Below are 18,796 nucleotides of genomic sequence, written 5' to 3'. Positions count from 1 at the left end.
GATTCAAATGTGACTACTATAGAAATCAGATCTTCCAGCATAATAATTTTCCATTCAATTTTTTCATCAATAGGTAATTTATGCAATTTTTGAACTGATTTGGCAAAGTCAGAACCTCGTTTGGAATGTCGTTTTATGCGATTTTTGCTAAATTTTGTTAGTGCTTTACGTGTTTTTGCCATTTTTAGCATTCTTTTTCCATGTGGTCAAATTTTATTAGGTAGTTTTTGATGATTTTCAAGATTCTAATGCTTTTTAAAGGTATTTATTTCATATTTAACGTGTTTCACAAGATTTCATGCAAATTCGCTGCTAAATTTTAAAAAATCTTTCTAAATTTTGAGTTTTTCCCTGATTTTGATTTTCTTTTCTAAATTTTGACAACTTTTCCTAAAATTTTATTAGTTTTTGATAATTTGTTGTGATCAAGTTTTTTTTTTGCATATTCTAATAAATGACTACTTTTTCCAAATTTGATAAATTTTGACAATTTTCTTTGAATTTTGAAAAATTTTCCTAAAATTTCATCAGTTTTTGATAATTTTGTAGTAGTTATGCTACTTAATCATGTTTTTTCATGTAAATTTTGAAAACTTTCCCTTCATTTTGACAATTTTTTTTGCAATGTTATCAATTTTTGATCATCTTGAATTTTCAAGTGTTCCAGTGACACTTTTAACATGTTTTACTTACTTTTGTGCAATTTTGGTGGAACTTTTCCAGATTTTCCTGAAATTTCATCACTCGATAATTTTTAATGATTTGAATGCTATTTCGACATACGTATTTTAACAACGTTCTATTACTGCCATTTTTTGAAAATGTTGACAAAATTTCATCAGTTTATAGCGATTTTTCATGATTTTTACGATTTTTTCATACTTATTTCAATACGTTTTTTATCATGTTTTATGCCATTTTCAGCAAGTCTTTCCAAATTTTACAAGAATTTAATAATTTTTGATAATTTGAAATGATTTCAATTTTTTTTTTTAAAGTTGATTATGCTTTATGCAATTTTCACTGAATTTTGTTAAATTTTTCAGAAATTTTAAACTTTTAGGTGGTTTAAATCACATGCAGTATGCGTTATTCATAAAATTAATCTGTACCCCCCCCCCTCCTCTCTAAATTGTGTTTAAAGCTAGACACACGTTGCTGCAGCAAATTAAACTTAATTTTATTTTCAATTAAAATTTTGTAAAACATATTGAAGAAATTTTTAAACGATTTTTAAATCGTCAATTTTGGCAACAAAAATCACTTAAAAACTCTTCTATGTAGCTCCCAAAGCTGACCACCCACCCCCCCCCCCCCCCCATCATAAAACAGTCATTGGGTACCATTTTCGATCCAATCTGGAGCCTTCGTCCAAACAAATATCCCCTTCAACCCCCCCACCACGGATTTGTGATTTACCTACCCAATGTAATCCACCTCTCAGCACCCCAAATTGTTTACAACTTCTTCTGGAGCAATTTGAAATTGCTGGAGATTTCAGATCAATCCGAAAATGGTGGCAATCGATTAAACGAGGTCGACTTTAGAATATAAACCGATTTATTCTTCTTGCACAAAATTAATTTATACCAATATGCTGTTTTCACCATTTTCAATAATTCTCGAATAATCAAAAAATCAAGTTCGACAGTTCAAAATTTGATTTTAAAGTCTGGGTTGCATGTTCTTGCAGTGAGTCGAATTTCAGCTCAATTCAAGTCAACTGATTGGTAAAATTTTCCATAAGTTATTGGAAATTTTTAAAACGAATCCTTGAAGAAGAAAATCAATTTCGGAGCACTAATTTTGTTTTTCTTTGTAGGACTTCAATTCTGTCAAAAAATCACATTTTTGGAAAAACTGGAGGTCTTGCGAAAAAAAAATTCAAAAAAACAAAATTTTAGAGCAAAAAATTGCCTGCAAATATGTAGAGAATGATACTTTTTTTTTGAAAGGCATCGTTTTTGAGATATTTCAAGTAAATGAAACCTCAACTTTCTAAAGAATTTCTTTTTTTCACTTAATTATTGTTCAACGATGGGGCGAGGGAGAAAAAATATTGGGAAAAAACAAATTTTTTGAAACATTCCACTCGAAATAGGTACCAACTTATTGGAAAACCATCGAGTAAGTATCACATAAATATCGGTTTCCACTGAAATATCACACATCAAGTAGGTAAATGACTCAATTTCTTAAAATTCCACCACCATATCAATCCATCGAGAGACGACGACGACGACGACGCAGAAACACAATAAAACGAAACCCGCAACAAAAATAGGATAAAAATACACAACGTTTATATTTCGCGAACGGAATAATTATAACAAATAACAACGAAATCGTAAATATAACAATTTCTGAAACATATCATATAATCATAGGTAACAACTAACGATACATACGATAAAATTCAGCAGACTTTTTTCAACATCATTAGTCAGAAAAATTAACATACGCGAATATTAAGACGACCGAAGAAGGAAAATAATAATTATTAATAATATACGAAACAAAAAGAAAGTGGAAGGGGGCAGGGGAGGAGGAGGAGGAGGAGGGGGGGGGGGGGCAAAAACCTGTACAATATTTATATACGAGATGTTTACAGAATACATCACAATATCACAGTACGTTTTCTTAAAACTATACCATTAATACCTAAAAAATAAATCGTTTTGCAGCGTTCTTATTACATTACAAAGTTAGTCGCGGTATATTTACAAAAATAAATAATTACATACAAAATATATACCTAGTTTTATCCGTAGTCAATTTACAAAACGATGACGTGATAGGTGAATTTTTTATACACGATGGCGTCATTATTAGGTTAGGTTTATATGTATGTGAGGTACACCTTGTATGTATGTGATTTCACCATCGTTGTAGGTGTGAAGGGCGAGGGGTGGGGGTGGGGGCTAGGGAATAAGGACATCACACGTGATCACGAAACCCTAGCGATAACTTGACCCGATCCGTTTCTCGCGAATACGTATATATTTATTAATTTCGAAAATAACATCACAGTAATACGACGACGATGAACAGAGAAAAAAAAATTGAAGTCGAAATCTACTAAATTATTCTTTGGACGTTGCTATTGATACGAAAAATTTGGCTAAGACATACGAACTAGTGAAACTGACTAGAAACTGACGAATACGGGATGTTTTCGAAATACGGGTTCTCTACCTACTGCTACTACTACTAATAATCACTATTCGTATCGTGATGACGTGCGGGAAGGTGTTGATAAAAATATGAGAAAATTAAAAAAAAAAAAAAAAAGAGAAAAATTAATAATTAAAAAATATAAGCTCGTTCGTGTTTTGCGGTAACATTCTACACAGTTGATGAGAAAATATGAAAAGTGAACTATGAAATGTACACGACGATGCGATGTTTATTATTGTATGGCGTTTTTTGCCTCAGTTTTTAAGCTCTTTCAGAAGCGTATAATTTTTTATAAACATTACGTTTATTTTTTCTGGAAATAAGGCACGAGACGCGATATTTATTTCGCTCTTATCACACACGTGATTAGAATATTAGAAATAATATCGATACGAATAATCGAATGACTTTAAAGAATGATACGGGTTCGATGAATTTTTAACACACGTGCCCGAGCAACTAGTCGAAGAATTTCATAATTTGTATTTTCAAACGTATAATACGTGGGAACTTGAGCCCCTACGTTTGGGTATTTTTTACTACAGCAGATGGTTGAGAACAGATCGAGATAATCGTCAGGCAATTTGGATATTTTTTACAACTAAAATTTGAAATAATTTTTTGATTTAAAAATTTTAATATTCCGAATAAAAGCACAATAATCGAGTACATTAAATTTTGAAGAAAAAAATCCCAAAAATTAGGAAACCATATTTTCATTCTTTTTTTTGTTGAAAGGTGAATGCCCTTTATTGCAGTTATGGATTGTGGAGGAGGAGGACTGAATAGGGGGATCTAAAGGTAAAAATAATTTCGAATCGTAACACATAAGGATTCGTCCAACTCTCCACCCTTTCACACAAACAATAAAAGCCTCGAAGTAGCCACCAGACTGTAAGTTTCGCACCTGGCATACCTTGTCACGACTCACGAATTCAAATTAGGGGACAACCACGATAAACATGTGCCCTGTTGGAAAAACAGATCAAAGGGTGAAGGTAAAGGAATACAGAATGAAAAAAAACCACAAGTATTTGTTCACCTTGAAACATTTTAGCGGGAAATGATTTCACATAAATACTGGAAAATTTCATTTCACAAATTCATTCAAATTCCAACCGTCATAATTGGCAACATTCGTCAACGTTTTTTTACAGTAACCGAAAACGAAACAAGATTACGAGTCGTATATGTACGTATATATACAATGTATAATCGTCTCAGTTGCAGTATAATATAAAAACTTAACAGCTACACTGCACCGCACCGGAAGTTTCGCACCTGCCATGTTGCCACATATTCGAAACAGGGGGTAAGACCAAGATAAAATTCACTCCAGCTACACAATTGATGTATGTAGTACACACTACACATACACAGACACACGTTCTCGAGAAGTAGATACTTTTTCATTTCGATAAAACTCGTGCTCATCACTGGTTTCAAAACAGTATTGTGTACAGAGAAACACGATAAAAGAAAAGAAACGAAACCTATTCAACATTGTCACAGCAAATGTTGCTTTGAAACCGAAATAAAAACAAATGAATATGAAAAGAAGAGAATACTGTACTGGTGTTTTTGTTGACAGAGGGGTATGAAAAAAAAGAAGGAAAAAAATGTGAAACATGAAAAGAGATTATTAAATTATACGAATGTAGCAAAAAAAAAAGAAAGAAAAACGATGACCTTTGGATGACTGAAATTTTACTTTTGGACGAACCTTTTTTAAAGCTATACGTAGTAGGTTTCAAATTCAACTTTGATGGGTGATTTTTGCAGCATTTTTCGTACTGATCAGTGATCAGTGAAAAAATAATGAAAAAATTCCATCGTGTCAAAATTTTTCACATTTTTTGAGTTGGTAACGCTATTATCAGTCGTTATTGAAATTCTATCAATTTTTGGTGATTTTCAAGTGATGAGAGAATTTTACCCAAGATTTTTGTTATTCTTTATGTGATTTTTTTCTCGATTTCGCTTCATTTCGATAATTGACCTACTTTTCGTAATTTTTCGGCATATTGCCAATTTTTTACAATATTTCATCAATTTTTAGCCAATTTAAACAATTTTTATGCATTTCAAAAAATTTGCAAGCAATTTTCGCAACATTAATTATGCTAATTTATTCACCATTTTCATAACTGGGAAATTAATTCAACTATAATTTATATAAATAATTTCTGCATTTTGAACGATTATCATTCAATTTCCAGAATCCTTGGTCAATTTTTGGAATTATGTTCAATTTCTGGCCAAAAAGATGACTTTTTGATGACTTTGATGACCTCGATGACCTACAGTGCAACTTGAATAGGAAATCAAACAGCAGGTAAACCTTTTCCCATAAAAATAAATTGAAATTTTGACACATCTGATGTAGAAACTTGGGAAAATGAGGGTGGGGAGGGAATAATAATTGAATTATGACCAACTGAATCACGAAATTTTTTTACAATCATTTCACGGGACATTAATCCTAACCGACAATTTGAAGGGCTTCATTTTCAACCAGTGAGCTCCGAATATTTTTCTAATCTGAACATATTTTTTTCAAAATACTGACTTTCAAAATTTCTGCGATTCGCGCCAAAATTACAATAAAAATTGAATAAATACCTAATTTTTTGATGATGAATTAATCGTGTTAAAAAAAATTTTGAACAGTAAATTTTTTTCAAAGCATAGATTTTTTAATCAAAGTGATCTCAAAAAAATTTTCAGGACAATGGGGATTTTTTCTAGTTACGTTATTTTGTAAAAATTTCATTTTTTGTACCATTAAAATTTTGTTGTTGAAATTTGTAATACACTAAAGTCAACTTCTCTGCAATTTTTGCTCAAATATGTGAAGGTGTATCTCAAGAATAAAAAATATCTACTTATTAAAAAAAATCACACTCTACAGATGAAAAATTTTATGTTCTTCAATTTTGGTTCTTTTCATATCTTTTGTAGCACCTTAAATTGCCAAAAATTAATTGTTTTTTTTTTTTAGAAAACCAAAGGGTCTAACGGAAAAAATAAGATTGTGAAGCATGAAATTTTTCACAATCAGAATACGAATACTTTTTTCCAAAAAAGACTTCATTTTTTAAATAATTCTAACGAAAATTAAAGTTCCATTTCAATTTTCAGTATTTCTTTGGAGAGGGGGGAGGGGGCGGGGGAGTGTCAACAAAACGTTTACCATCCTAATTTTTCGTTTTTCAAATGTTTAATTTTTTTTTAGAGTATTTAATGAAATTTTCATCATAGCTTTTCAACCTACTATTTGTTCTAAACAGAAAAAAAATGCATCTTAATTCTTCGAAAATTACCTTTGAAAAAGAGGAAGGGGCCATGTTTCTGTTCGAGAGACGCGAGACATCAAATTTTTGTAAAATTTACGGTTTAGAACATTAAAACAAACGCTTCTATAATACTTTTTCAAAGGATTTATTTTTAAAACTGCAATTTTATGCTTTGAAAAATATGAACTTATAACAGAGGAAAGAAAATAAATGTGTTTTTGTTCAAACGAGAAACGAGAGCCGAAATGTTATTAGAAAATGTTTCAAATGTGTGTGATTCTCCTTGAGCAAAACGAGAATTTCTGAAATGTTGGTAAATTTTGAATTTTACAGTTGCGAGTTGGCAAATTCAGGATTTCGTAATAAAATTTTTCAAAATTGGGATACGAACTGCAAAATTTAATGTTCAATTGAAAAAAAAAAACAAAAGCAGGACTTTAGGAATGTTTAGCACCAGATGAGAAATATTTAAAAATTATTCACTCCGATGTATTTTTATTAAAAAATACAAACGAATTATTTTTCAAAAATTGGAAAAAATGAACATGCCAAAATGTTTTTCAAAATATGAAAATTTCGTTACAAAATTGAAAAAAAAATGCATAAAATGAATATTAAAACAGTCCAACTTTCACTTACGCTTCAAATTTCACTTTAAGAAAAAAAAATGTTAAGAAGGGTTTCGAAATTAAATCTTATTTTTAAAAATTTCCAGTTGGGTCTTACATTCCACTCAAATTTTCAGCCCTCGAAAGGACGAAAAAAAGAAATTATGAATCAAATATTATCATTATTTTTTCATTTTTTTTTTTTTCATTATTGAGGAACCTGGTGGGGCACTGAAGGGTCGTATTTACAAAAATATGTAGATCATCGAACTCTCGTAATTTTCAGGTTTTTTTGTGTGTGGGGGGGGGTCTAGATAGGAGAGGGAGGGATTAGATTGTAAAATAGTCTGTATTCGAAATTGACATCTTAGAAATTAATAAATGTGATACTTTGGTCTAAATTTTGTCCTCGAGTTTTAATCAAAATTGGGAGCACTTATACACCCCCTCACCCCACTGGAGGCACAAATTCTGCTTCGAAAATCAACGTGTTAAAAAGGGGGTAAAAAGCGACCTCGGTTTCAATTTTTTCGCAATATTTGAATGGTAAATTTTCATGTTTTTATTCGACATGAAAAGTTGATCTTTCACTCTCAAAATTCAATTTCGATCTGCTTAAATTTTAATCACTGCAACTGATTCTGAATAATCAGGTGAATAGTTTTGCTCAAAGTTCACTAATCTTATGAGCCTTCAAAGTTTGGACTTTACCTCCCTCTGAACCCCAAAACGGACCAAAATGACATGATGATAATGGTGATAACTTCATCAGCCCATCGAAAGGAACTTGTACATACAAAAAAACTTAACAAAACCATAGTTCTCGACTTCATTTTTACTTCGATGATTTGACATGGAATGGAATAGGCAGAGGCAGGTCAGCTGATTACATTTCACTCCCTTTCACGCATATCTGATAACAAATTAGTCACTCGGTTTCTTAATCAGTGCCATTTCCTCTAAAATATCGTAAAAAAATTCGCCATAATACAATTAATCAAGAAGAAAAAAAACTTTCATTTCACAACCTAATCAAGCACTTCAGTTTTTAAAAAAATCCACCCCCCCCCCCACCGAAAACCTTTCTCACTTACTCATAATAATTCATACCTACACAATACACACGGTTCTATAAATTAATACAATTTTTCAAAATTATCTATAATCTCGATCTGTTATCAACATCCGGAAAAGCACAGCCTATATCTCGACTTAATTCGTTCGCGTTTCGAGCACGAGTGTTAATCATTATTTTATGTTTCGAACAATAACCCGCGAAGAGGCATTGTGCGCTCCGCCAAGTCATTTATACTAAATACATCTATATTGTTCGAGAATAGCTGGTATAGGTATTATCAATATACTAGGAGCCGACTCAGGAAAAAAAACGCCAAACAATAACAACTTTGGAAAAAAAAATTAACCTAAAAACAATTTCTAAATATATAACAGCTTGTAAATTATCTTCAATATGTACACATACAAAACGAAGTAATCAAAAGTATTAACAAAATAATTACACACGAAAGAAGAAAAAAAAAATAACACGTTATAGTTAACATTTCGCTAAAGCGTGGTTTACACGTTGTATATAAATTACCCTGTCGTTTTCATCTAAAAAAAAAAAAAATCAGGTGGTATATGCACAAAAATATTCCTATTATTATATATCCTTAGAGTATTCGCAACAAAAAAGAAAAGAAAAGAAAAGAAAACTTTGTACTATACAATTTTTCAATCTTAAAAAATAAAAAAGGTGCTTTTAAATATGAAGAACGATAAATCCGTTGATATGTGAAAAATAAATAAATAAACTCGACCAAAATATTAGAAGAAGAAAAAAAAACGTGTTAAATAATATTTCGTTTGCTTACTAATCAATGAAAGATACGAAGAAGAAAAAAAAAGGGATAACCAACCTTATCTACGTACATATAGGCATAAGTGTAAATCTAGTTTAGAAATAACTCTTCGTTTTATTTTCATCGATTAAAAAGAAAGAGAAAAAAATGATCGATACGCGAACAATCGAACGAATTTTTCTCATTAAGCATCGGTTATAAATTCGTTTTCAACGATATTACGACGTTCCAGTAAAAGAGCTACGAGGTCAGTGGAATAACTTCGCGTAGAAAAAATTGTGTCAAATCGAGAAGAGCGAGGAGCAGCAGGAGGAGGAGGAGGAGAACAAGAAGCAGCAAAAAATCACACTAAAGATATACAATGTGATTTGGCTCGAGACTCAAGAAACGTACTCGTATAATGCAGCTGGGCAGGTACTCGACGACGACGACGACGATCATCATCGCCATCGCATCCGCAGCCAGCAGAAATACCACAAATGTGTACCAAAGAGTGTATATTTGGCCAAATGTTACCATTCACCACTCATCATTGGTTCTTCGTTTGGATTTCTTTCTCTGTATGTGTCTTTGCGTGGACGTAAAAATTGTCCGGACCAGCGGATATTCATAAGATTAATCGACTGAATTGTATATTCGTGAAAATTTGAGAAAAAATATCCGCAATCGAAAATACAGGTTTACTAAAATAGCTCAAGCTGGAATAATGGTTTGACAAACGTTCGAAACAAGATGATACATATTATCTGCTTAAATGAGTCTATGGAGAATTGAAAGATAAGCAGAATTATCTACCCCACATATTTTTCAACTTTTTCAACATTGCTGTATCGATTAATACAATGTTTTTTCCTCGTTTTTTTTCCTAAAAAAAATTTCTTCGATACAGACAATTGACCTACCGCAAAACAAACCACCAACTTTATCTCGGTTTCTCTAACGTACGAGTCGAACATTTCTACACAATGTAGACAACTCCTTCGATACAATTAAAAAAATTCATCGTCGCTAAAATGACACGACACAATATCGAAATCGTAGCAGCCCAACTCGAGAACGAGATCGGAGATGGGAGGGTAAAATAAATCGAATCGGGTATTAATTCTGGAACTGGAATATTGAACCGCGAGCAAGTGTAAAAACTTTTCAATGGGTGATAAATGACGATAAAAAGCTGTCGATGTCGTTGAATTTAATCATCGACAGCTCGGCAGCAAGGTTACGTAGCTAAATTTAGAAATATTCAACAATCGAGATCAAAGTTTCGTAATTAAGAGAAAAATTCCGACATTAGGTTCGATTCGAGAAACGCTCTGCAAGTAACTTACGATATTTAGAAATTCAACGCTTAATACAGCCACAGGTAGAGGTATGAGGTAGTCACAATCAGACAGTCAGCCGAAGTCGTTGGCGTACGTGAAATAAAAATGATGGTTTCGGGAAAAAAATGCGAATGATTCGTCATCATTTCGGTTCGATAATTTTCTCTCAAAATGAAATGACGTCATGTAAAAAAAAAACTTGGGTGATAAAACGTGAGTAAGTGGAAAAAATGGGTAAAAATCAGTCGAAGAGAACAACGTACATTGGTGTTTTGCAAAGTGATAGGTATAGGTATTCCGGGTAGATGAATTTTAACGAATGAATGAATTCTTTTTGGTGTCCTTAAAAATAATCTCAATCTTACTGAATTCTCAAAAAACTATAGTTCATTATTTTGCCGCAGATGTAGCTGTCGAATCTCAGATAAACAAATTCGATAAAAATTTATCGCTTTTTACTTCATTTCAAACTGAAAAATCTGCAAATTATTCAGCTGTTTCTGTATCGTAAAAAAAACATAAGAATGCAGAAGGAAAAGAGGTCTGACGAAAAAATCATTTTTGGGACAATTCAAGGGTACACTAAATTGAAAAGTATGAGTATTCCAAAACATTAAAAAAAATTACAGTCCACGGCTTCCACTCGCTGGGTAAGAAAAATGCAAATTTTCATCGCATAGAATATTTGAAATCACTCGACCATCATCGTTAGTGGCAGGGGAACTATCAAGATACAATTTTTGAAATAATCCATCTCAAATTTTCATTTTCAAAAAAATTAAACTGTCATGTTGAAATATTGAGAAATAGAAACAATTCGAGCAGTAAATTTTTTAAAATATGGGCTGATTACTAAACAAAAAAAATAATCTGAATTACAATTTTTAGGTCAAGGTTCAAAAATTTAAAAAATTGCCCAACTTACAAATTTTTGATAAAAACATCTCAAAAACTAAATTTTTCAGAAAAATCGATCGTATCTTTGGATTTTTCCAAAAGTTGGGTTTTTGCAATCAAAAAAAAAAATCAATTTGTTCAAATAGTATAGGTAGTGGATTTCAGTCGAACATTTTTGAGCGGAAAACGATTGGATCTGATCAGATCCGGACTTTCTATGGATCCAATTTGATTGGATCTGACTAGATTTGATCGGACTTGGATCAGATCTGGTCATTCCCCGGATCCAATTAGATCCTAATCAGATTAGATCTGAACCTCATCAGATCAAAATATCTTTCAAGTTTTGTTTCTCGTCTAATAAATCTCCCAACCAAAAAAAAGGACTTTCGAAAAAAAAAAAAAATAAATAATGGGTGACTTTCATGGACCATTTGCAGGATTTTAGGCTCAGAATTTCGCGGATTTTACCCTTTTCCTCTCCCTCTTCACATGGTAAATGCACTTTTATTAATTTAAAAGTATTTTTCTAGGCCCCTCCTCTCTTGAAACAAGTTTGTCTAAACTTTTGGGAGTATTTTTCACATACCAGGTCATTTTTGACATGAAATAAAATTTCAGGGTGTCCACAAGTTTTGGCAAGTCATTTTTCCTGACTCTTGCAGGTTTTCCAGACCATTTTTTCCAAGTTTCTATACTTTTACTTATCCCATACTTTAATTAAGGAAGAAACTGTTTTGGGGGGGGGGGGGGTGTAATTTTTTTCATAAGTTTCTCTTCGAACTGGATACTTCTTCGGATAAAAAAAAAAAAAAAAACGCTAAACTTTAATTAACATTAATTTTGGCCAATTGATACAATATTCATATGACTTATAAAAATTTTTCTTTTTTTTGGATTTTTGGAGGCCACAAAATGTGAGATTTGTTTATTTTATAAAACGAGAAACAAATTGGCCCGAGCGAAGCGAGGGCGAGAGCTTTTGAAAATTTTCATTTCGAGATGCCCAAAAACAAGGGGTTTTTAATACGAGGAGTTTCTTTTTGGTTTTTTCAAATTTTAGAATTGGAATGATGTTGTTTTGAAGGAAGTTACTTTTGAAAAAAAAGAGAACAGGCTCGAGGGACGCGAGGGCGAGAGTTTCTGAAAATTTGCATTTCGAGAGGCATAAAAACGAGATGTTTTTATGCGAGGACGAGTAGTTCTTTTTTGACTTTAAAATTTTGGAATTTGAATTATTTTTTTTAAGGAAACTGATTTTGAAAAATAAAACAGAACAGGCCCAAGCGAGGGCGAAAACTCTTGTAAATTTGTGTTTCAAGATGCATAAAAACGATGTTTTTTTTTGTGAGGAGTTAATTTTTTGGATTTAAAACTTGATTTTATTATCTAGAAATTTTCATTTTGTTCGCTCGGGCAAAAGCTTCGAGAAGTAAAAAATAATGTTTTCCTTCATGACAGGTTTTTATCCAAAATTTTCAATTGATCGTTTTTTCAAAATTGCAGGGATTTTGCGTGAAAATTACGAAATTCCCTGTATTTTTCCTGGCTTTTCCAGACTGACCAAATTCCCTAACTTTTTCAGGTTTTCCAAGCTTGTGGACACCCTGAATTTAATCATTTTTTTTTACTACGTTAAACAATGAATTCGAGAAAAAATGATTTTTCAACGAGTTTTCAACAACTATTGAAGAAATCTTATTTCAGAATTCCAATCGAGAGAAAAAATTCGACAGTGATGGGAAATTAATTTTCTTCTGACAGCTTCCAATTTAAATTTCGAGTTTCCAGTTTCCTAATAGACGAAAATTCAAAAAAAATTGAACAAATAATTATTAAAACGTATGATCCACATGAAAAAAAAAAGGTTCTCAAGAGTCAAGATCAAGATGAAGTTTGAAGAATTGATACGAATATGAGAAAAAAACTATTGGGAGCTGAAAAAACGTTTTTGTTCAAGTTTTTCGCTTTTAGTTTCGCTTTTTTCTAATTCTCAGTTTCAGTTTCAGTTTTTCATCATTGAAAACTGGCTAGAATGGGAATTAAGAGAGAAACTTCGACAAAGATAGAAAACTGCAATTTTCAGTGATTCTCATCTTTTCAGATTCAGTTTCAGTATGTTTTTATTTTCAATTTTTTATTATTATTATTTTTTTTTGAAAACAATTTTCATTTACCTAAAGAAGAAACTAAACGTTTTCGATTTTTTGTTTCATTCCCAGTTTTGGATTTTTTATTTTTGACATTTCAGTTTCAGTTTTTTGGCTTTTAGTTTCAATTTTTTTCGCTCAGATCACAGTCTCAGTTTTAAATTTTCATTACTAAATAATTGAAGCTAGAACCAAAAACAAAACAAAAACAGTTGAACTGAAAATATAATCACAACAGGAACAAACTCTTTTTTAATTTTCTTCCAAAAATGTATTTTTCAATTTTACAGGGTGGTCAATAAATTTTATAAATATCTCCCAAGCTTTCAATTTTGGTTAGCAATTTTGAATGCAGAAGCAAACGATAGCTTAATACTGGGTGTTACAAAATCTCACTCAACAGTAATGCAGTGCTCGCCATTTTTCGATCACCCGGTATCAAATTTTTGCGTTGACTTGTGAAGTTTACTTCCATTGATCTAACAAGACCGTATCATGATTTTATCCCACACCCAAATAATTTGATCAAGAGAGTAAATGCTCAAATATTCTTAAATTTGAAGTAGAAATGGACTTATGAAAAAATAGACCTAAAAAAATGCATGGAACTGAAAAAAAAAACTGGAACTGGAACTAGAATTATTGTAATTAAAATTATTTCAATTTTCTATCACTTTGTAGGATTTATAGTTTTCCCCAAAAGCTGGCCGAATTAGAATGACGGATTTTCTAGAAGTGACAGAGGGGGGGGGTCTATTTTTGAGATTTTCAATTTTTTTCAATTTTCTATCACTTTGTAGGATTTATAGTTTTCCCCAAAAGCTGGCCGAATTAGAATGACGGATTTTCTAGAAGTGACAGGGAGGGGGGGTCTATTTTTGAGATTTTCAATTTTTTTTCAATTTTCTATCACTTTGTAGGATTTATAGTTTTCCCCAAAAGCTGGCCGAATTAGAATGACGGATTTTCTAGAAGTGACAGGGAGGGGGGGGTCTGTTTTAGAGATTTTCAATTTTTTTTCCAATTCAAAGCCACAGATATTATTTAAACCTTATGAAAGCCATCCACTTTAAAAATAAATTTCATTCATTTGTAAAATGACTACTTGAAAATATTCATTCACGATACCCATTAACCAAAATTAAATTTTTTGTCACGAAGACACTGAACTGAGACATGCTTTGATTACAATACCCCTCCCCTCCACCAAAAAAATGTTAAAAATTAAACGCTTCAAATTCTCGATAAATGACCCCATTTTCAACTGCACCAACACTTATCATTTGGGAAGAAAAACAGACAAAATCAACCGTTTTTTCAAAATTCGTAGACAGAATGTTCCACAGTTTAATTTGGCAGATGTTTTGAAAAATGTATAATTTGTGGAAAATTATTTACATACAAATTCTGATTTTTGGCGGTTTAAAACAAAACTTTACACTTCTTTCTAAGCTATTTAACCAAACACCTGTTGAATTTAATAATTTAGCAACTTCTTTTGCGAAGTGTATTTAGCCCCCATAAGTAACTTCACCTGAATAGAGTAAACGTTGTTAGAAATTCATCATGCATCTCGCTCTTCAAATTAAAATGTTACCAAAAAAAGTTGCATTTGTATCTTTTTGCGTTCAAATTCACATTCGACCAAAAAAAAAAAAAAAAAAAAAAAAAACCCAAAAAACGTTCCACAATCTAAAGGTCAACAGTTGAACTACCTACATTCAAAGGGTATTCAAACGATCAAAGATTAGAACTAGGACACCAAAAGGAACCCAAACATCAAAAACTCAACGTACCTTCGACACTTCTCCATCGAGAATCTCACATTTCCTTAACAAAATCACTCAACACGACTCCAATCCGGAGCTTCAACTCAACCCTTTGCAAAAAAACACCAATCTCGAGCTCAAAATCACATCTTGAAACTGCCAAACAAAACCCATCGCTTCTAAAACGAAAATCACACGAAAACAACTCGACAAAAACTTTCGTCGCAAATCGACGCAATTCGAATTCGAAAACATGGCGAAAAAATAATAATATTATTTCTTCGAATCCCACACGATAATTAAATCCCCACCATGCTCTCTACAGCACACATACAGTACATATTTCGTAAGTTAACGTGGAAATACTCGCGATTTCAACACATTGTACACCACACTGCAGAAGAAAGAATGACTTATACCACGTAATCGAGAAAAATTAACGAATACTTCCGTTTCATTATCCATTTACAAAGGTCAACAAATTTTTAATGTAAATTGTAAATTAGATTCGAGCCGCGAGTAACGCCGCCGCGTACTACTATAAACACCAAATCAAACAAAGAACGAAAAATACCACCGAAATTCAACCTCATATGTACTTACTATAGAGCCAGCTGAGAAGTAAATACATATGTAGTGAATTCCATATACTTATAGACAGAGACACAGCCAGACGAAAAACAAAATGAAAAAAAAAGTTAGCAATTACAACTGCCTTGACCCGTATAAATGTGAAGTGAATTTTTTTGGTAATTAGATTCTATAATATGTGTAGTGTCACCTATTTAATTAGATCACGGTGTTAATTAAGAAAAAACAACGCACATTTCCTTAAAGATGTGAAAGGTTGGCTACCCTAAGAATGTACACAACTACACATTCGTCTTGAATCACATTTTTAGTTTTTTTTTCAGTCGGTTAAAAATGAAACCGGGCAATTAATGAAAATTTTTCACTTTATCGTGCGAGCTTTTAAACTTGGATGTATTTTATCGCGCGGGGTATTCGATGAAAAATGTTCTACGAGAAACGAATTACAAGAAATTTAACAAAGTATTATCACGTCGTATGTATATGAAATGGGGGAAAAAATAAGAGGAAAAAATAATAATAACATAGCAGTTCAACAGTATCACAATTCACAACATTACGTATTCGACGGAATACGACGTTTAAGATTAACTAGGTACGATTTAACTCTGGAAAAAAAATGTTGTTTCGAGTACCTACTTCTAGTATAATATGTATTATATATCGTAGGTAAATTCGATTCATAAATTGCTAAATTCATACGTCAATAAACTCTATTCCATTGATAATAGAAATGGAAACTTATACGGGTCGCCTTTCATTCTCGATGAAAGTACAACAGTCTTGTATGAATAGTAGAAAATACAATACGCTGTCAAAAGGTACCGAGTACTTTGAACATTTACCATTTAAAAACAGCACGAGGGGGAAAAAATCACGAACAAAAATATTATAAGGTCAATAATCACAGTAAATTTTCATTTGCAAGCTCTACATAATCAAAAAAAAAATCAAAATCTCTCAAAAAATATGGGGAAAAATTTGGTTTTAGTATGTAATTGATCGGTAGCCCTATATACGTAGAACTAGATATAAATTCGACGAAGAATTTAAAAAAGGAAAAAAAAAATTTCGTAACAGTCTTCGATTCACATTTAAATTGCAAAACGGTTGAGTATTTTCGTACATCAATAGGTTATGATGAGACGAGAAGGGAATACGGATGAAAAGCTCGTTAAGTGCGATAACCCTGACAAGAAATTTTCTAACGTTTCGCCTCTTCAAATGCGAGAAAAAATTTCAACCCCCGTAACAAAAAAAAAGTAGCACACGAGATGCTCAAACGATTACATTCCTCTCTCATTGAATAAGGAGAGAGAAACGAGATAAAATACAAAACAAAAACTAAAGAACAAAAAAAAATCACAGCATTACGACTCGATCGACATCAAAAATCTTCGAATTCCGTGCTAAATAATTCGTTGGGCGAACGCAGTATTGGAAGCTCTTCGTAATCGGGAAAGTTACTCGTATCCGTTGGTCCATTCAGAGGAGGTACGATCGGAGCAGGGTATTTTTTCTGCAGCATGGCCATCCAATTAATGTTTACAAAAAAGGGATGTTTTTTGACATCCTCGACGCCGCCAGTCGGTCTACTTCCGAGACGTTTGGTAACATCGATTTTAAGAAATTCTGATATTATACTTCGAAGCTGTCGACTCATATGAGCTGGATAAGTTATTTTGCCGGCGATGATTTTGGTGTAGACGTCTTCTGGTTTTTTATCTTTGAAGGGTGGCTGTCCGTTGGTCATTTCGTACATGAGGATACCAACCGTCCACCAGTCGACCGAGTAGCTGTATCCTTTGCGTAGGACCACTTCCGGGGCCAGGTATTCGGTGGTGCCGCATCTAGTCCACGTGCGACGATTATCGATCTTCTTGGCGAATCCGAAGTCGGTGATTTTCAGGTATCCTTTGGAATCAAGCAGTAAGTTTTCTGGTTTCAGGTCTCGGTATATGATGCCGAGATGATGGAGGTATTCGAACGATAGGACTACTTGCGAGGTATAAAAACGAGCCATGTTTTCGTTGAATCTTCTAAAATGCTGCAAATGCGAGAACATTTCGCCACCTGGTACGAAATCCAGAGCCATGTACAGATTACAGTTATCTTTGAAATTATACTTCAACGTGACCAAAAATGGGAAATGGACGCATTGTAATATTTTCTTTTCGTTTTTCACATGCTGCAATTGATTCGAGTCGATCACTTTGCCCTTCTCTAAGATCTTCAGAGCGTAATACCTTTTCGACGGTCTATGCTGGGCGAATACCACTCGGCCGAAGTGCCCCGTGCCTACGGTTTTGATTGATTTGAAATCATCGGTGGTGGCCACCTTGGGCGAAATATTTCTAGACCATTTCTCTTCGAATTTCTTTTTAGCTTTGCGCAGAAATGCCTTCATATCACTGGCGATACTCTGTCTACTACTGTGCGACGAAGAACTGGAGGCCACCGTTCGATCCATTGACGATTGCTCAACATCAGATTCGAACGTAGCATTTAACTAGTCATTTACTGCACGACTTTGGACGACCGGTGTAAATATCGAGTTTACAAAAATTATAATCAATTTTTTCGCCAATTACCTGGTTACGGCCGATTTCGATTTCCCCGTTGTTGTTGTGTACAATTTATGTTCCAATTTCGACACCAGCGATATTCAAAATTCCGAGTCGTAATCGCGTTGCGAAATCAATACTTCGAATTTATCATCACTTCGATCGAACGATTAACTATTTTTCGATTCGTTTAACCAAATTGTTCACTTTTCGCGAATATATCGAGAATTTAACTTTCTAAACCCGCTTTCAACAAGCAGTGGCTTGTTCTTCATAGTATCTTGTTCACGTTGCACTTCAATGCTGTTGCTGGGGTTTGCAACTTTGATAATGAAACGCAAAGACTAGAATATCCTAGACCGCCGAGTAAATTTTTCACAAACGTAAATATCACAGATCAACTATTCGTAGACTGCCACCAACTTCCGCCATGTTTTCTACGTCACGTTCGAATACTCGACGCTGATTGGTTGAAAAATAATTTCATCCCGTGACGTCACGTTTTTCTTTGAAAAACGCTACTAGCGCTCCAATTCCGTGCCGGGAAGTAAAATAGAGTA

At 32.8% G+C, this 18,796-nt stretch overlaps 1 protein-coding gene across 1 annotated transcript; it reads right to left on the bottom strand.

Moving 5' to 3' along the window:
* Positions 1-2,281: 2,281 nt before the first annotated feature.
* LOC135831167 (cAMP-dependent protein kinase catalytic subunit 1-like) lies at positions 2,282-18,609 on the bottom strand. The gene has a single exon (XM_065343460.1). It carries the CDS (start codon positions 18,140-18,142, stop codon positions 17,060-17,062), a length of 1,083 nt encoding a protein of 360 aa, XP_065199532.1. The 5' UTR covers positions 18,143-18,609; the 3' UTR covers positions 2,282-17,059.
* Positions 18,610-18,796: the final 187 nt, after the last annotated feature.

The sequence above is a fragment of the Planococcus citri genome, chromosome 1 (genome assembly GCF_950023065.1).
Source record: "Planococcus citri chromosome 1, ihPlaCitr1.1, whole genome shotgun sequence".
NCBI lineage: Eukaryota > Metazoa > Arthropoda > Insecta > Hemiptera > Pseudococcidae > Planococcus > Planococcus citri.
Note: the sequence above shows the minus strand (reverse complement) of the source record. Positions and strands in the feature narration are given on the sequence as shown.